This window comes from Artibeus jamaicensis, unplaced genomic scaffold (assembly GCF_021234435.1).
Source record: "Artibeus jamaicensis isolate MK-2021 breed Jamaican fruit bat unplaced genomic scaffold, CSHL_Jam_final contig_76, whole genome shotgun sequence".
In the NCBI taxonomy this organism is placed as follows: domain Eukaryota; kingdom Metazoa; phylum Chordata; class Mammalia; order Chiroptera; family Phyllostomidae; genus Artibeus; species Artibeus jamaicensis.
In genome coordinates, this window is record NW_026521954.1 from 13,107,629 (window position 1) to 13,125,498 (window position 17,870).

The 17,870-nt window shown below is 52.1% G+C and overlaps 1 protein-coding gene across 2 annotated transcripts; it reads right to left on the reverse strand.

The window, feature by feature from the left end:
* Positions 1 to 2,888: 2,888 nt before the first annotated feature.
* On the reverse strand, positions 2,889 to 17,489 carry SLC34A2 (solute carrier family 34 member 2). Of its 2 annotated transcripts, XM_037155531.2 has the most exons (13): positions 17,420 to 17,489; positions 13,857 to 13,956; positions 13,618 to 13,764; positions 12,523 to 12,651; positions 11,282 to 11,425; positions 9,968 to 10,079; positions 8,615 to 8,810; positions 7,775 to 7,870; positions 7,243 to 7,363; positions 6,920 to 7,087; positions 6,474 to 6,590; positions 6,243 to 6,367; positions 2,889 to 5,113 (listed from the first exon to the last, which is right to left on the reverse strand). In XM_037155531.2, exons 2-13 carry the CDS (start codon positions 13,951 to 13,953, stop codon positions 4,490 to 4,492), a joined length of 2,076 nt encoding a protein of 691 aa, XP_037011426.2. In that variant the 5' UTR covers positions 13,954 to 13,956; positions 17,420 to 17,489; the 3' UTR covers positions 2,889 to 4,489. The 2 variants fall into 2 exon arrangements, with proteins under 2 accessions (XP_037011426.2, XP_053528233.1); XM_053672258.1 differs by lacking the exon at positions 12,523 to 12,651.
* Between the last annotated feature and the right edge of the window lie 381 nt (positions 17,490 to 17,870).

Consider the following 17,870-nt stretch of genomic DNA (forward strand, 5'->3'; position numbering starts at 1 on the left):
ATAAACACAATTCTTTTTAAAAATTTGGGTGGGCTACAAAATTTATTAAAGAAAAACAAACCAAAACAGAGTCAGAGCTGCCTTCCCTGGGAAGTGCCGGCACATCTAACTCGACAAACCCCTGGGACGTCAGAAGGGGGCGATCCACCCGTGGGCGGGGTCTGACGCAGCATTTAGAAGTCGTATTGCAGACACCTGTTCATCATGATCATCGGACTGACAGCTGAAGGCAGCCTTTAAAATTCGGATCACTCGGTTGGCTTGCTGGTACCTCTGAAAGCCCTTCCTCAGCTTCTTCGCATCCACAGAGACGCCTTCCTTCTGTTCTACTTCTCATAAATGCCTCTAGCCTTCACCTCCTGATCGGGACACTGAGTTTCTGCCCGAGTCACAGCTTCCCAACTGCTGCTCGTTGCAGGTACACGCTTGTAGCCTCTCACTTTGGGTTTTTGTTGTTAGGTTAACATGCATATAAATATATATAATTATTAAACTGTAGCATAAGTAAATATATAAAGACAAAATACATACATATAACATTTTTTATAAATATTTCTTACTACCCAGAAAGGGCCGTTAATATTTGTGTGTGGTGGGGGGGATGGAAGGTAAGGGGGGTGGAGGAGGAGGAGAGTGGTAGTGGGGAAGGGAAAGAGAATGAGGAGGCCTGGGAAGCTGTGTTTGCACTGGGCTTAATTTTTTAACTTTGCTGGAGCACAGTTCTTATAAAGCATGATTTGATGGTCACCTGCATCGAAATCACATTTTCTCAAAAATGCAGATTCCTGGCCCTCGGCCTATTTAAACACAGTCTCTGGGCTGCAGCCTGAGGTTTGGCATCTTAATTGGCTCCACAGTGTTGAGAGCACCCCCGAGCAAGTGGTTCCCAGGAGTCATCCTGGGGAGGGCGATGGAAGGAGCCGCTTTTGGTGGTGGAAAATGCTTCTGTTGAAGAGCCATTGGCTGACTCTTCAACGCTTATCCCCAGGCCTGGCCTGGACACCTGTCGTTTTGAAGAAAGAGTTCCATTATTCTGTGCAGGAAAGGGTAGGAGTGCCACCTTGGCCTGTTAGGATGTTTACTGATCTGGGGCTTCCTCCAAGGACACCCCAGATACAGAGTGTTTGGTGATCCCTGGGCCTGAGGGGAGGGGACATCAAAAAAGGCCGACATCCAAGAATGGGGAGCTGGGAGCACCAGGGAGGTGAGTCAAGGAGAAAGCTGGACATTGGCAATGCTTGAGTACAGAATTCCTGTAGACTCCCACTAGTGGGACGGCAGCAAGACCAAAGCTAAGTACAAGGTGGATGTGTTACATCTGCAACTGAGTGAGCTGGGGCACTGACAACAACCCCGAGGCCATGCTTTCCATTGAAACCAGAACCTTCCTTGAACAAAACAAACTTTATTGATCCTTCCTCACTTTCCTGTGCTAGTCATCCACCTAGGCTGAAAGTGATGGCGTCCATGCCAAGGGCAGCCATGGTTCCTTTTTCTTTCACTCTAACCCACTCATCAGTCAGGTGAAGTGTCAGTGCAATGCACATGCACCAGGAAATGAAATCGAGACAATTGAGTTACTTCTGTGCAGTTCCCTGCTGTTCTGGGAGGAATGAAATGCATGTACCAGCTACCAAACGTGAGTGGTGTGACTTTAGCAATTCTGCATTTAAAACTGGCATCACACAGCATGAACAGAAAATCCAGACTAATATTTACTTAGAATAGTATTACAGATGTTCCCTGACTTACAATGGTTTGACTTAGATTTTCTGACTTTATGGTAGTGTGAAAGCTATATGTCTTCAGTAGAAACCTTACTTGGAAGCCTGAGCTTCAATCTTTTTTTATTTGATTTAAATCTTCATTTTATTTTTTATTGATTATGCCATTACAGTTGTTCTATTCCCCCCTTCATTCCCCTCCACCCTACCCCCCGTCCCCACCATTACCCCCCCTTTGAGACACACTTGACCATGTGTCTCAAGTTCTTTAGATTCTATATTTCCCATACTATTCTTGCCCCCCATCAATTTTCTATCTACTGTCTATGCTACTTATTTTCTGTACCTTCTCTCTTTCTATCTACTGTCTATGCTACTTATTTTCCGTACCTTCTCTCCCCTTCTCCTCCTCCCACTTTCATTTAGAATGGAAGGGCAGATAAAGTGCTTCTCAGATAAGATCAAATTCAAGGAGTTCATCATCACCAAGCCCTTATTATATGAAATGTTAAAGGGACTTATCTAAGAAAAAGAAGTTAAAAACATGAACAGTGAAAGGACAGCAAACTCACAGTTATTAAGAACCACACCTAAAACAAAAGCAAACTAAAAGGACAGCTAGATCAATCTTTGTTTTTTTAGGGGCCACCAAACTCGGCTCTCGGGCCGTGGTCATGAGCCCCAGCATTGTCAGCCCCATGGGTGAACACGGTGTTCTGTGGGGCAATGTTGACACCTTGTTTGGAAACTGTTGAGCACATTGAAGGTAGGCGGGACTAATCTATGATCTGCAGTAGGGAAGGTGTGTTACATGCATTTTCCACTTACAATGCATGTAAGTGGAAAATGCATGTAACACACACATTTTCAACTTATGAGTTTATTGGGATATAACCCCATCACAAGGCGAGGAGAATCAGTAAATTACAACTGTTTACAAAGACAAGTCAAAAGAGACCAGGGAAGAAAGGGAAGCTTTCTGCCTTTAATACCTGTCATCTCTTTCCTGCTTCCTGATGAAGGGGTTCACAAAATCACAGCCCTGGCCCTGCTGGGGACTAGTAACATCAAGTGAGGACAAGGACCTCCCATTTTTAGGAACTAGATCCAGGGGGCCCTTATTCCCCTGTAATTGAAAGCAAAACACGTTTTTTTGTGGTTTGATTATTTTTATTTCTCCCTTCCCACAACCAGTTAAAAAAATACATCAATGCAGATACAAGAACCCAATTTTTAGAATATAAAGGGCCCCGCCCAGGTTTAGCTTACGTATTTACAGAGTGAGGTATGGGGCATGGCTAACAGAGGCATGTTGAAAAGCCAGTATTAAAAAAATACAGAGATGGTTTTTCCTTTACATTTCCAAATGAGAACCCAAAACATATCATGCATTCACTATATAACTTACAAAAAGAGAAAGAGAAAGCAAGCACTGTATAGGTACAGTTATAAATATGGAGCATGAATGGCCGTGAGGGAATTTGAATCTACCCGGGCAAAGGTTAGGGGAGGGCTCAGTTTGGTATCCCAACCTGCTGATTGGGAGCATGGTGGCCCCGCCCCCCGCCTCCGCCAGACTTGGTTAAGAGCTCCCTCTCCAGGGAATATGGAAGGTGAGGAGCAGTGGGGGGTGACGGAGTAAATACAACAGGGGATCTAGAAGGACACAGAAGGCATCTGGGGCTAGAAGCCCACCCCCTGGACCAACCAACACACATGACCCTACTGCCACTTGATGACCAGAGTTCTGTGGGAGTCCAGCCAGGCCCTCACTTCCACCCTTGGAGAAGTTAGCTCTGTAAGCATCAAGAGAAGGCAGGGAACCAAGTTCGTCCATCCATGGGGGTATGGGAGGATGAAAGGAAGCTGACACAGGCACCTTGCACGCAGCACAGAGACAGGTATGCAGAACTGTCCCCTGCTCAGGTGCCTCCTGGGACTCAAGGCAGTGAGGTGGAGGGGACTCAGAACCTGAATCCAGAAGACTCAACAGGGATGATTTTAATCTGACCAAGAGTGGCCCTGGGTTTTAGCTATGACGGTCAATTTGGCTTCCAACATGGCCAAATTAAAAAAAATCCTTGGCCCTTTTAGCAGATAAACCTCTCCCCTGCCCCCCATGCTCGCCACTGCTGGACTGCTTTGCTCTCATCCTCCATCTGCCCAGTTCAGGAACAGGACCACCCTCCTCTTTGGAGGGCGAAGCAACAGGTGAGCCAACATGCATCCTGGATCTCTCTGCAGCTCCCATGTGGCTCCCATCCTGGAAACTCGGGGGCACAGCTGGTAAAATGGACCAGCCCTACCTGCCCAGGTGAGAAAACCTTGTCGGGGAACTTGGGGAGTGCTAGGAAGAGAAAAAGGCCCACACCTGTGTTCTCCAAGATCCATTTCCCCTGACCTGGGCCGCTCTGGAGCAAGGACACCTGAGGGGCATCTGTTTTTAGTTGAAGCCAGTCTTTGGTAAAAGGAGAGTTTTATTATGAGTAAAGCATGTGTGGATGAGTGCATCTTTGAGAATCCCCCACAAATCCCTCCTTTAGGACTTCAGAAAAGGACGGTTTGAGTCTGAAAATAAGTTCTATTGGCCAACCCATCTGCGTGCATGGGTGGGTGTTGGGATCATTTTTCTAGCTGCAGCAGTGCAAAGGGGAATAAGTCAGAGCTGATGTTGACGCCATTTCTCAGCGAGGTGGAGAATGGCATGCAGAACCAGGAGGGAGCACGTGAGACTTGGGGCCCCTCCTCCTATCTTGGGACAGCTGCTAAAAGGCCGTGCTGCTGGAGATGGTGTTTGTGTCCAGGGCATTCGCTTGGGACTTAGGGACCCCATCGTGCCCCTCTCCCACCATGGCGGCGTTGCTGAAGGCCTCCGGGGCCTTGATGTGGATGTCTGGCACCTCCTCCAGGTCCCGACAGCACCTGCTGCAGCGGCAGCTCGTGGGGCAGCAGAGCATACAGCAGGCGCGACAGCAGGCACGGCAGCAGCAGCAGCACGGGTTCGTCCAGCAGAGGGTGACCAGAGAGACCACGCGGTCCCAGGGCTGCAGCGAGCGCATGCACAAGGGCAGGAAGTTCCAGGTCTGGAGCTTGCTGGGCAGGATGCGTGGGCAGCGGGACTGCAGGAGCTTGAGCAACACCACCAGCAGGATCACGAGGATGACGGGCACCCCCACGCCCACCAGCACTGGCCACCCAGCCAGCGAGAGGCCAAACACTGTCAGCGGGACCAGGCAGAAGAAGACGACCAGGTAGAAGATGGCAAACCAGCGGTACTTAGCTGAGATGTTGCCCAGCCCTTTGGCCAGGTGGATGGGCAGGCGGGTGAACGGGATTGGGTACCACAGCAAGATGCCTGTGATGTTGAAGAAAAAGTGGCACAGAGCAATCTGCAACACAAGAGGTTAGACAGGTGAGTGGTCTGTTGTGCAGTGGGGAGAAGGGGGTGTCACCTAGCAAGCATCAGCAGCAGAGCCATGTCTCCAAAGCAGCGTGGGCAGGACCTGTATCCCACAAGGGCCTGGGAAGCGGCTGGACTTGAAGGGAGGCGGGAGGGAAGGGACTAGCTGAATCACAGCTCGGTTTTCAGAGCCCGAAGTCTTTTCGGCAAGCTCTAACAATGAACTTCACGAATGTGCCCAGCGCTAGCTAGCCTGTGTCTTGGCCCTGCTGCTCCCAGCTGAGCAGTTAGGAGCCGGAGGGGCAGGGAAGCTCGCAGGGTAGCTGGCTCTCTTGGCTCAGTGCCCCATTCCAGGGAGGGGAAGAGAGAAGGAAGGGTGGTGACAGCAGCCTCACCAGCTGACATTTATGTGCTTACTGTGGGTGAGACAACTGTCCTAAGCACTTTATGTGAATTACTTAAATCCTAAAACAAAGTCCTATGAAGTGGCTATCAATATTGTCCCCAACTGATATAAGAGGAAATGAGGCACCATGAGGTTAAGCTATTTTCTCCCAATCAAACAGGTGACATGGTAGAGGTGGGTTTTGAACCCAGGTGGCTGCAGCCTGGCTCCGAGGCCATGCACTGTCCCATGTCCTCCCACTAGGGACCAGGTGTCACGCCAGGGGCTTTGGACCAGCCCCATCTAATACATCAGCCACGAGCCACATATGGCAGCGGAGCACTCGAAATGTGGCTCCTTCGCCTTGAGACGTGCTGTGAGTGTAAAATACACCCTGGTGCCTAGTTGATGCAGCAAGGAAGGGCCCCCTGATTCTTCTTAATGCCAGACGCAGGCTGAGTCCCCAGGGGGAGTGGGGAGAGCAGTGGGGGTCTGTGCTTCCTGAAGACTCCTCCTACAGCCACCAGGTGGCCACCCCACCTTTGGTTAAACAGCTGCTGGTGCTGGGAGCCTCACTACCTCTCTGTCTCCCTGTTGTGGCCTCTCTTCCACAACACGGTCTCAGATCTGCTGGAGAAGAGCTGGGCTCTTGTTAGAGACCGTCCGCTTACAAGACCACGGAGCGCGTTGTGTCCCATCCACAGAGCCCCTGCCCCACGCAACACGTCCTGACCTGGAGCGAGCTCCTCAGTCTACTGCCTGGACTGGCCAAGGCAGCCATAATAGCTGTGGTGGTGGTGCCGATGTTGGCGCCCAGCGTGAGGGGATACGCCCTCTCAATGGTGATCACACCGATACCTGGGGCGGGCGGGCAGGGGAGAAACACAAAGCACATGACGTCAGCCCCAGGGGATGACAGGAGACAGTAATGGTGACTAGGAGGAGAAGCCAGGGAGCAGCTCACCTATCAGCGGGGTCATGGTAGATGTGAACACAGAGCTGCTCTGTACGAGGAAGGTCATGGCTGCACCCACGAGGATAGCCAAATAGCCAGTCAGCCAGGCAAAGGGAAAAGGTAAATCTGGAAGGCAGGAGGAAAAGCGGTCTGTCATGATGCTTCTAGAAGGGTTGGAGGCCTGGGGAGGGGGCCGAACAAACTAGGGTAGGGAAGCTGACAGGAAGGAAGGCTTCTTTCTCAGAACCTCGCATGGAAGCTTTGTCCTGCTCCCCAGCTCCCACCCATGACAGCCAGAAAGATTCTGAGGGCAAAATCTTCTGCAGCTTGTCAAATCCAAGAGATAAACTTCATGCGGAGAGGCCACTGCTGGACAAGAAGCTGCAGGGGCTCCCCTGAGGTGGCGACAGTGATGCCGCCCCTGAGAAAGCCCCGGACGGGGGCTGGGCACCTACCGGTGTTGATGGTCTTCTTGATGATAACAGCTACCTGCCCCTCGAGCACAGAGCCCAGGAGCTTGACGATCATGACCAGACAGCCACAGAGCAGCAGCAGGGACACCGCCAGCAGAATGACGCCGACAACAACATCCGTGAGGTTGGTGTTCACGAAGATGTGGTGACCTGAAGAAACCATGGGAAGTCCTTACTCGAAGGGCAGAGACCCCCAGGGCCAGACTGTTATTATTCCTCTGTCTCCCAGCAGTGGAACCTCGGTCGCCAGCCACCAGCACCCTAGACAGCACGTCCCAGTGACTGATGCTGTGAGCAGTACTCACATTTGGCAATATTCTCCTGGTGGGTCATGTTCTTGATGGTCCAGGTGTGGAAACCATCTGTCCAGCAGAGGGAGGGGGAGGTGCAGTTCTCTTTGGAGGGGACAGTGACATTCATCTGAGTCTGGATGGCAAACATGAGAAATGGCATGGATCATCCACAATACTCGTTTTTAGTGAGGAGTCGGGGGAGTCTGTGTGCACTTGTGGGCGTGATGCATTGCCTCCACGGTTCCCTCCATACATGGGGACAGAGGCAGCCAGGGATAAGCCAAGAGACAGGAAAACAGTTCCAAGCAGGAATGATGTATGTGTGGTGGGATGCGGCAAAAGACGCCTCTATTGTACCACCTTCTGTCTCTCCATCCAGGTTCAAAGACTTGCTTCTTTACGGACCCTCACAGACCACTTCTGATTTTTCAGACATCCCCAATTTCTTTTCCTTTACCTTTTATTTGCCCACTTTGAATGCAGGAATTTGCTTAAAGTACAGACGCAAGAGTTCATCCACCCAGCGGTATTCTTAGAAACTTACCACATTGGTAAACGTTTTGCACCAAATCTTGATCAGACTCTTGTTTTGAGCTGTTTCATCATTCATTGCAATTTGGCTGATGACTTTTTTATCCAGCTGAGGAAGGCAACAGACAGAATAGAATCAGCACATCCTCAGAACTGACGGGGGGGAGGGAGGCTTCTGTAAACAGGGGCTGGGACGACATGACCAGACCGAGGCCCTGCAGAGGGGAGCTGGGGCTCCCCCGCTCTGCACTCGAGGGGGGCAGCCCAGCACCTGGACATCAGCAAGTGCTTGACAGGTAAAGGGATGGCCGTGTGAACAGTGGGCGGGCTGCTCTCCAGAAAGTGTGGAGATGTTCTCTTCCTGACCGAAGGACATTGACAAGTGAGAGTGAAAGGACAAGGTCTAAGCTGGCCCTCTCTCCCCAAGGCAGCCTACACAAAGCCTTCTTTCATTTTAATAATGAGGACAGACCCCGGAGCCCAAAGCCGTGACATGGAAGGGAAGGCCAGTGACCTTTCTTTTTGGTGAGAAGTAGGATAGTACTTTAGTGGTGAGCCCACTGGTGCTGAGTTCAGCAGTGGGAACAGAGTGGCCCCCAGTGCCCAGTGCCTGAGTCTTGAGAAGCTCTCACCACCTCCTCCTCCCTCCCCAACATGACATGCACGTTGAAGTCAAGGAAACAAAGAGGCTGATGACTCTCTCTAGTGTCCCCCACCCCGCCCTGCTTCTCTCGGCCTTTTTCAGAGGCAGCCAAGGAGCGGTGTTCATAGAGCCCTGTGCTTCCCCGGCTGAGGGGGTAAAGTGCAAGGGGGAGGCAGTTCCCGCTTTCCCTTCCAGAGCAGGCCAGGCTACCTGGATGATTTGCTTCGTAAGGGGATCTGTGATGACTTTCAGAAATGCCGGGGCATCTTCTCCGTTTCTCAGGTGGAAGGACTCCACGATCAGGTTGGTCAGGACCTCCAGGTAATGGGTGGTGGCCTCCACGGGCAGCAGCACCAGCACGGACAGCCAGTTGAAGAAGTCGTGGACGGTGGCCCCGGCAAAAGCCCTACAGGAGGGAACCCCATCCTCAGCCGGTGGCCAGACTGGTCAATGACCAAGTAGGCACCAGTCTAGGAAGGTCAGTCTATTTAAACATATGCCAAACGGACGGGCAGGGTCAACGACATCCCTACGCGCAGGTGCCTCCAGAGAGCATGTGTGCCTAGTTCATAGGTTATCCAGAGGCCAAAATTTGTGGAACAGTGAAAAGAGGTCAAAATCTGAAATAAGAAAACCTAGATTCCCAGCCATGTGCCTCAGGTGTGTAATTCTGTAACACAACAATATCACACTCAAGCGCACCAGAGAAGCCACTTCCACCTCTTCGCCTTTTTACATCAGTGAAATGGGCGTGTAGAAAAGCCTACTTGGCTTCTTGAGAAGATCAGCTTAGCAAACCCCCAGATAATGTGCATCAGCATTTCATCAGGGACCAAAGGAGGGTGGGGGTGTTTGTGGCGCCCCAACCAGCCAGCTGAAAGCCATGTGGGTGACCCACACAGCATGAGCACGACACAGACAAGCTGACAACTGCTCCTCTGCGTTATTAAGTACAAAAGCTGAAAAAGCTGTCACCTGTGAGAAGAGAGCCCGGGAAATGGACTTAACTTTCTCGTTAACCTTCTGAGAGGAAAGGGCTCTCTCTGCCTGGATCCAACCCGCCGCACGTTCCTGTCTCCCACAACCACAAAAGCTCCATTCTGCCTTTCAGTGGCAGGCATGTGAAGAACCGAGAAGTGGCAGGGGTTGAGCTGGCCCAGAATGGAAGCTTCGGGTTGCAACTATTTCTGACTAAGCAGGACAGGGAGTCCTGACCTGGCTGGCCTTGTTCGAACTATGCCCTGCTGCAGGCGAGCTTCTGGCTAGGACTTGCATTTGGGGGGCCCTGACTCTGTGCCAGGCATGTTGTTAAGTAATTACCCGCACGATTGTGTTTACTCCTCTAGACGACACAGTGGTGATGCCGTTTTTATCCTTGCCACACAGTTCAGGGTGTGGTGGCTCAGTATGTGATCCCTCCTCTCAGCTGCACTCACTGTGGCCGGTAATAAGTGACCCGGGAAGGATGAACATATTCTCATTGGCTATTAAATGGTAGTTCACGGCAACCTGGCCCGAGCCGATGGGCCTGATGGTGGCAAGAGCTGGTTCTGTGTCTCTTACCTTCTGAACACAGCCCGGTCTCCTGCCTGCATGAGTGCCACGAAGGTGTTGGTGATCGAGGTCCCCACATTGGCTCCCATGATGATGGGGATGGCGGCCCGTACCGTCAGCACTGGGGTGCAGGGAACATAAGTCAGCAAGCAAGTGAGTGTGAAACGGCAGCCCGGCCAGCTTCTGGTGGGACCCGGGCAGCCGAACGCATCAGGCTAGGGACTCCCTAGAGCAGCAGTTCTTAACCTCTTAGGACTCTGCGCCTTGCGGGGAATCTGACGAACGCTACAGCGGTTCCCCATAGAAACAGGCACGTGGACCAAAAAAATTTTAGTGCATAATTTCAGGGAATCCACAGATGCCAAGAAGCCCTTCTGTGGGCCTTGGTTCAAAAGTGCCGTTCTGAATTCCTCAGATGCAAGGCTACCTTAAAGACCAGAAAACATCGTTTACAGATTTGTGCGTTTATCATAGCAAATTCCTGGCAATTTCTTTTTTCTACAAAATTAGTTTATTGCCATAACATTCTAGCATATACAGGGTCCGGCACAAATAACGCCCCTGTTTTATCATAAAATCTTTTATTACAAAATCATAAGCATGTAGTTCTGTAACAATATCATACTTAAGCACACCATATGACATTTTAGGTGAAATGTTCAAATTAAAACTATAAATTATTACCCTACCAACCACACTCAAGCAGGTGTTCCTTCTGCCAAATCCTGTATAAGTATTTTAAAGAAGTAATACCTTTTTCTAATTCAGCCTAATTTTGGCTGAAATGCTGGTTTGGGCTGAAAATTCATGTGTTCACGCTGGTTCCCCTCAGGGGGTCTGTCTCAGCTAAGCCAGGGCAAGTACCAGTCACATTCGAGTTTGGAATGCCAGCTCCCCAAGCTCGGCTGTCCCACACCAACATGTGATGTGATTGGATGTCTTTACTCTTAGCACTAAACAGTGATGGAAACGCTGTCTTTGCCCTTCAGTAACTCAGGTGCTGGCCACGTGACTACTGGCCCCTTAAAATATAGCTGATGCAACTGAGCAACCGAGTTTTTTTATTTTAAATCAAAATCAGTTAAAGGTGAAACAGTATGAAATAGCGACATGTGGCAAGGGGCTGCTGGGCTGGGCAGCTCAGCTCTAGGTAGTTCGAGCACCAGAGTCCACTCTCAGACATGTCTACACTGATAGACCCAGGAGACCGCCTGTGACCCAGAGTGGAAGACATCATGGTTGGACAAGGTGGGGAGATGATGATGTCCCGCCAGGGCGCATTCCGAGTACGCCCCAGCTGCAAAGGGAGACACCTGGACTCACGTGAGGAGGCCACCATGCTGACGACGATGGACGTGGAGGTGCTGGAGCTCTGCACCATGGCGGTCACCAGCACCCCGATCACCAGCCCCGCCATGGGGTTGGACATAATAGAGTTGTTGCTGAAGAACTTCCCGGCCATCTTTCCTGAAAAAAACAAACCCACGGCCGCATGACAGAGGGTTAGGTGGGCACGGAGTGCTGAAGCCTCCAGCCGGGGTCAACGCTGGCCGTGGGGAGGGCAGCCCAGCCCAGCCCCCATGCCTGCAGCATCTCGCTTCTTTCTGCGTTTTCCCCCGAGCTGCCCTGGTGCCAGGAGGCCTGGCCCACCCACCCTCGGCCCCGTTCCTCGTGTGGCTCCGTCCTGCACCCTTCCATCCTTCAGCCTCTCTTTCAGCAAACCCTGTCCTAGCCTTCTCTAATCAGGAACCTGGCCTCGACTCCACACCTGGACTGATGCAGTGACCCTCCTGTCCTGAGTCCTGTCTCCCGGCTGTGTTCCAGTTCATAAGACTTACCCTCCAGGAGTGGGTCTTCTCATCTGTCCACCATCCCCCCAAACCCCTGGCCCTAGCCACAGCCTGTAATTGAATGCTGGGAGTGTCATTTCTGAGTATGTCCGTGAGACCCCCAAGCCATTCCAGTCCATTTTATGGAGACTGAAACCCAGATAGTGGAGGTGACTTTAAGACAGTGCCCCTAAAAATACCAGTACCCAGCAGGCACTCAAAGTGCCAGCTAGCTTATTAGTGTTATTACCCATTTTGGGTAATAACAAAGGCAACCAAGAGCATGGTGATTTCACTTGGGCCCCCCCTCACAATGCACAGCCACACTCAGCCCTGGGTGAGTACCCCTGGCTGAGACCTCCTGTCCTTCTCCAGCAAAGGTCCACCCTGGTCTTCCATAGTTGCTCTGGCCTAAGAAGAGTCTTATCCAATACTCCCTTCAGTTGGCAGGGCAGGGGGCAAAGAAAGATTGGGTCCCTGAGATAGATCTTTACATCAAACAGCTTCATGTCCGGGATTTGTGGACACACACAAAGGGGCTGAACGCCTGGAAGGGCCTCAGCCACCACAGCCGTCCGTAGACTCCTACAGGCCTCAGTTTTCTCCTCAGTGGAACAGGAGATGACGCCCAGTGGCCCCCAGGCTTCAGAAGCAGCGAGTGGGAGAGGGCTTGCTGAGTGGCGAGGGTCTGAACCAATGGGAACACCCGCACCCCCTGGCCCCTTTCAGCCATACCTCCCACCAGCTGGAAGGCACTGCTGAGAACGTCCAAGGAGCACACGAACAAGTAGAGGAATCCCAGGAGCAGAATGAACTTCCCGATCCCTTGGATGACACACAGAATCTTCTCTTTGGTGTCTCTCTCTGGGGGGAGCGGGAAAGGCACTAAGGCATTTAGTGTCTGAAACCCTGAGGAGCTGGGCAATGAGCTCAGAGCTCTCCCCACCCCCCGCCCCCCTGCCCCAGCCAGGGGGCTGGGAGCTCTCGTGGACAGTGAGGCCCAGAGGTGGAGGGTGGCTGAGGCTGCCGTTTCAAAGTGATCACCACTACGGTCCACTTAGTTTAGGTGAAATCCATGGGGAAGGGTCGTTACAGGATTTGCATTTGGGATGGGGGGTTCAGGGTTGTCTGGGGACAAGCAAACCAGGCTCCAAGCCCAGCTGAACCAGTATCACCAGGTGAGGCAGTGAAAGGCAATTATCACCTGCTAAGGGCGGGGTCAGAGATAATGGCTCCGCGAAGCACCTTCCCCACAGCAGAGACTATTTTCTATCATGTGGCTGCAAGGTAGCAATCACAGCCTCCATTTGGGGAGGGCTCAGGCCAGGCTGCATCCTTGATGGCTATTTACCCTTCAAGTGGTTTTTACCTCCTCCCTCCCAGCTCCCTTCCCAGTTGTGTGATCCAGACAGACCTTACTCCTTGCATCAGGAAAAGTGCAGCATTTGCTTGCCCGGCTCATCTGGCTATACAGTCTCCATCTTCCAAAAGTCTCCTCTGATGCTCGCATTTAAGTGAGGGGACCCCACCCACCCACCAGCTCTCAGAGCAGGGGCCCTGGCTGTTCACCCAGGACAGTACCCGGGACCTGGTCAGCACACAGTGGATGCTAAGGAGCAGCGCTGTGTCTGGCCTGATTATAACCCCAGCAACGACACATTTGCTGAATGAATGGAAAAAAGAACAGACGATTCCCCAACCATCACACCATGCTCTGACTGCAAGCCTCCTGGACTGTCATGTGACAGCCCTTGCCAGGACCTTTGTTGAAAGGACAGCGGGACAATAAGAAGCGAGGTGATCCGGTAAAAGTGCCGATCTCATTTTTACCTGACCACTTGATCCCCTGGGGCTTAAGCTCGGGCAGGTCCCAGGGGTCTTCCAAGTCCGTGGGCTCCTTCGTGGGTTCCTCGATCAGGGCCACAGTGGAGTGCGATGGCAGAAGTTCGATCTTGGTCAGAATGATCCCAGTGTCATCTGCCCAAAGGCCGGGAGGAAGGAGGAGTCAGCCCTGCGTGCCCCAGGGTCCCCGGAGGAGGCCCATCAGGGACGAGGCGAGCGGCACTTACTTTTGTCCGTCTCCTTGTCTTTCCCAGCCTTGGCGGTCCCTTCGATGTATTTACTGGGGTTGGGCTGGGCATTTTCCACCTCCGGCCAAGGAGCCATGGTCTGTGGATGGGAAAACAGGGCTTAAAGGAGCAGCCACTGAAAGGAGGGGCACTCGGTCGTCATGACCGGGAGAGCCAGTAGTTGCAAGATTTGGGGGAGTGGACGTGCTTACACTTTCTAAGTGTGGGCTCTTAGCGCCGTTTTACACTCCTCTGCAGGCCTCCTTCAACCACCCACCCAGGGAGTCCCTAAATCCACCACTTCTTCTTGTGTTCTTCCATGCTCGCCTCAAATACTTTGATTTCCCTAAGTCGTCTCAGCCTCCATCCATCTTAACTGTCCCTTTTAGTGAAAGAGCAGGTGCAAACCTCTCCATCTTTGTCAGCTCATGGTCTGCCAAGTCCTCACAGTCCTCTAAGGGGCCCCGGTGGACTTGACCTGTGTGCTCCTACACATTCTACCCGCTTTACCAACAACCATTGGGTCTGCCGCGCAAGCATGGGCACTGGACCTGGTGCAAACCCCAGAGGTGCCCGTGATTGGTGGGTGTGTGTTGACTCAAATCACTTTATGCCTCTGAACATGAGTGTGTTGGTTTCCCCAGGTACGTATACAATGGGGATAATTCTTATTGTGCAGGGTCAAGAGATTAATGGGGATTTGTAGAAAAGTGCCTGGCCTGGAATTGAGCAGGCATCCGATAAATAGTAGCAATTATTACCCTGCCGTGTGCTAACTGGATTAACGGCCCTTTGTGGAACCCCCCCCCCCCCCGTTCTTTCTAGCCTTCAGTAGACACCAGCAGGGGTCCTCGGACCCTTTCCGCCCCCCTCCAAGGCTTTCTCCTAACCCCACAGCCCTGATCCAGCTATTCCCTCTCCCCACCTCCACAAGCCACGCTCCAGCGCATGCTCACTACCTGCGAAGGAGCAGAGGAAGAGGAAAGGCATCCACTCCGACAGTTCTTATATTCAGAAAGGTGTTTTTAAGGCCCAGACACTCAATTAGGGTTATGCTCACGCATCTGCTCCTTCACCCCCCGCCCCTGGTCCCTATAATTGAACTGGCTGTGTTGACAGCCCTTTAGCTCAACTTCCTGCATCCACCTGTGTGCCCAATGCCAAGAGGAACTCTTGCAGGCTAAGGAGGGGAACCTTGCCGGCTCTTCTTACACCTGGGTAACAGGGAAATGTAGGGCACCTGGAAGTCACCCAGCCCCTACACTTGCATTGGGCCTCTCCAACCCAGACCTGTCCTGGGCCTGCCTGTGCTCAGCCCAAAGGCATCTGAACAAGTGGGGAGAGGCGGCGGCACAAGGCAGCGTCCTACAGACTACGACACCCACACATGCTCCCACCAGGAGGTGGCCTCCATGGGCAAGGGGGATGACCGCTGGAGCCCCAACATACGGGACACTGAGTAGCCAGCTGTGTGTCTGCGTGTATTGTACCAGGCACTGCTGTAAGCCTTGTACACACATGAACCCCCTGAATCTCATGTGCAACTTTACAAAGTTGTATGAAATTCACTGTAGTGTTTATACTTAGGACCAACATTAGCAGGAGACTGGGCACAAGACCTAACTGCAAGCCAGCCACACCTGAGAGGCAATTCGGACTCGGGTAGTCTGACTCCGCTGTTCTCAGTGTGTGCGAGTAATATTTTCTTATACAGTGAAAAAATGACCAAGATTTCACAAATTCCCAAGAGGGTGATGGGTACTTTTCTTGAGCTTTAGCCATCACGAGGCAAAATGATCTCCAAGGAAACAGTGGGAGGGAGGGAGGTGTGTGGGACAGAGACAGGGAAGCAACCGGCCTGGGTTTTAAGTTGCTGAAAGGCTTTAGACTCTTGATATGCTCTAATGGGGTTTTAAAAAGACATCTACCCTCTCTTTGAACTAGGGCTTCCTGACCAAACCCCCCCTCCCAGTGCACCTTTAATTTGTATTTATATTTTAAATAAATCCTGTAATTAACTGACAACTCCGTCAATTATTTTGCATTGCACTGGAGAGTTAAAAGGGCTAATTTATAAAAATAAACATTTAAAATTCATTTCAATCTCTTTGCAGCCTTCTTTTTGCACTCTTTTGCATTTTTGAAATTCATTGGAATGAAATGACTCACTGGGATGCCCTGATTACTCCCTGCCGATCCCGTCCTGCTGTCCCCAGGGCGGAGGTGGGAGGAGGGGTGCGGGAGGGGGCTGTTTTCTTCCTTAAACTGAACTCGGGCTATTTTTGTCAACTTTGTGTCTAACAGCAATGACCCAGGCATCCTTCCACCACTGGGGACTTCTTTTCATGGGATGGTTGAGTGGTTTGGAGAGGGTTTTGGAGGTATGCCCTGCTTGCCACCAGTGTCCAAAGTTATAAAAATAGGAGATAGTTATCAGCTGGGTGGCTGGCACAGAGAAGTTCAAAATCTCTTAATGGTCTGAAACAATGGTCTCCTAGGAGGCTCAACTTTGCAGCAAAATCCCACCGGCACCAGGTTAAGGAATTCCAACCCAGGAGGGCTGGCCAAGAAATCTCTCCTTGAGCCTAAACAAGGAGAGAAGATTACAAGTGATAAAATCCACAAGCTCCACAAAATTCACCTGTTTGAAAAAGCTGCGTCCTGGCCGTGGAGGAGATATTCTACCTCGGTTCACCTCCTTGCCAGCTACCCAAGGCAGACATCTGCCCCAGGGCATCTAAAGACTGAGTTAATTCCCTTCCACGAACCTCCCTCTTTCTGGCCTGGAGATTCTCATTCGCCCCAACAAAGCTGCACCTGTGCCCGTCACCTGGCAAGCCATTTCCCAAGCCAGCTGGCCTGGTACCCTCAAACCACTGGAAAACTTTGTGGGCTCTGTTCTCCCAAGACAAGCTGAAGGATAAGCCAGCCCTTTGCTGATTTAGGCTGCCTGCCCTAATGGGCCAGCTAGTTAGGACGGTCTCTTGCAGTCATTCTGGATAAAGAACTGAGCACGTGGAAGTCAATCAAGGTGGGGGGAGGGGGGAAGTATGCAGAGAACCACACAAACCCAGAATTTTCAGCTCAAACAAATCTCCCAGATGGTTTTGTTCTGGTAGTAAAAAGGGGGAGCTGAGGCACGTGGGGCTCAGAGACCTGCCTTGGGTCACACCGCAGATCAGTGACCAAAAAGCGCACCTCGCCCTCTTGATTCCTGTGTGGTACCTCCGTTCCCACTCCCACCCCATTTTCCCCCGCTTAAACCATGGACCCTAGAGCATCTGTGATTTTAGACCCCCCAAGGGTGGCTCGTGAATAACACTGCCAGAAGCAATAGTGTGTAGTAGTCACAGGAGTGGCAGTAGCAGTAACATTAAGGGGGAAAAAATCTGAAAATTTGCAGGCTTATTATTATTTTTCTCTTCCGCGGCCCAAAGTCCGCCAAGTTCCTGGAGGTCAGCATCGAGGGATATCTAAAAGAATCAATTAAAAGTAAATAAAGGTTCTTTCAGGAGTGAGATAGGAGCGAGAAGCGCCCTTGCCCCAGAGGCGGCGGTACTCACCAGCGCTCCCCGCGCAGGTAATGGACCGAAGGAGGCACCCAGGTGGAGCGCGGCGGCCCGGGTATTTGTAGCCAAGGTGTTGCGCAAAGAGGCCGGCGGCAGGGGCTATCACCACGCCCCTCGCACATTCCAGGCCCGCCTGCCGCCGCCAGGACACAGCCTACCTGCCGGCTTAATGAGCCCATCGTGACCTCGCCCGCAGCGACGAGGAAAGAAAGGCGACGGGGAGAAGTCGCGGCCTTTCCCCGGCGTCCCAGGGCAGCGAAGGTGCCGGCGCCCCGTGCTCCCTGGCCCCCGGCCGGCGCGCTCTCTCCCCTCCGCCTCAGCACCGCGGGCCGCAAAAGATCCCAGCACGGGGATGGAAGTGGGGCTCCCGGTGTCCGCCGCTCCCCTCCCGGAGAACCTGAATCTTCCAGTTTAGCTCCTCTGGTGCGGAGCAAGTCAGACAGAA

Bases quoted from the DNA above. Each gene is read 5' to 3' on its own strand.
- SLC34A2 (XM_037155531.2), bottom strand. From the start codon at position 13,953: ATGGCTCCTTGGCCGGAGGTGGAAAATGCCCAGCCCAACCCCAGTAAA. The intron at 7,871-8,614 runs GTAGCCTGGCCT...TGCCTTCCTCAG, and splicing joins TTACGAAGCAAATCATCCAG to CTGGATAAAAAAGTCATCAG. The intron at 7,088-7,242 runs GTGAGTACTGCT...TGGTTTCTTCAG, and splicing joins CCAGGAGAATATTGCCAAAT to GTCACCACATCTTCGTGAAC.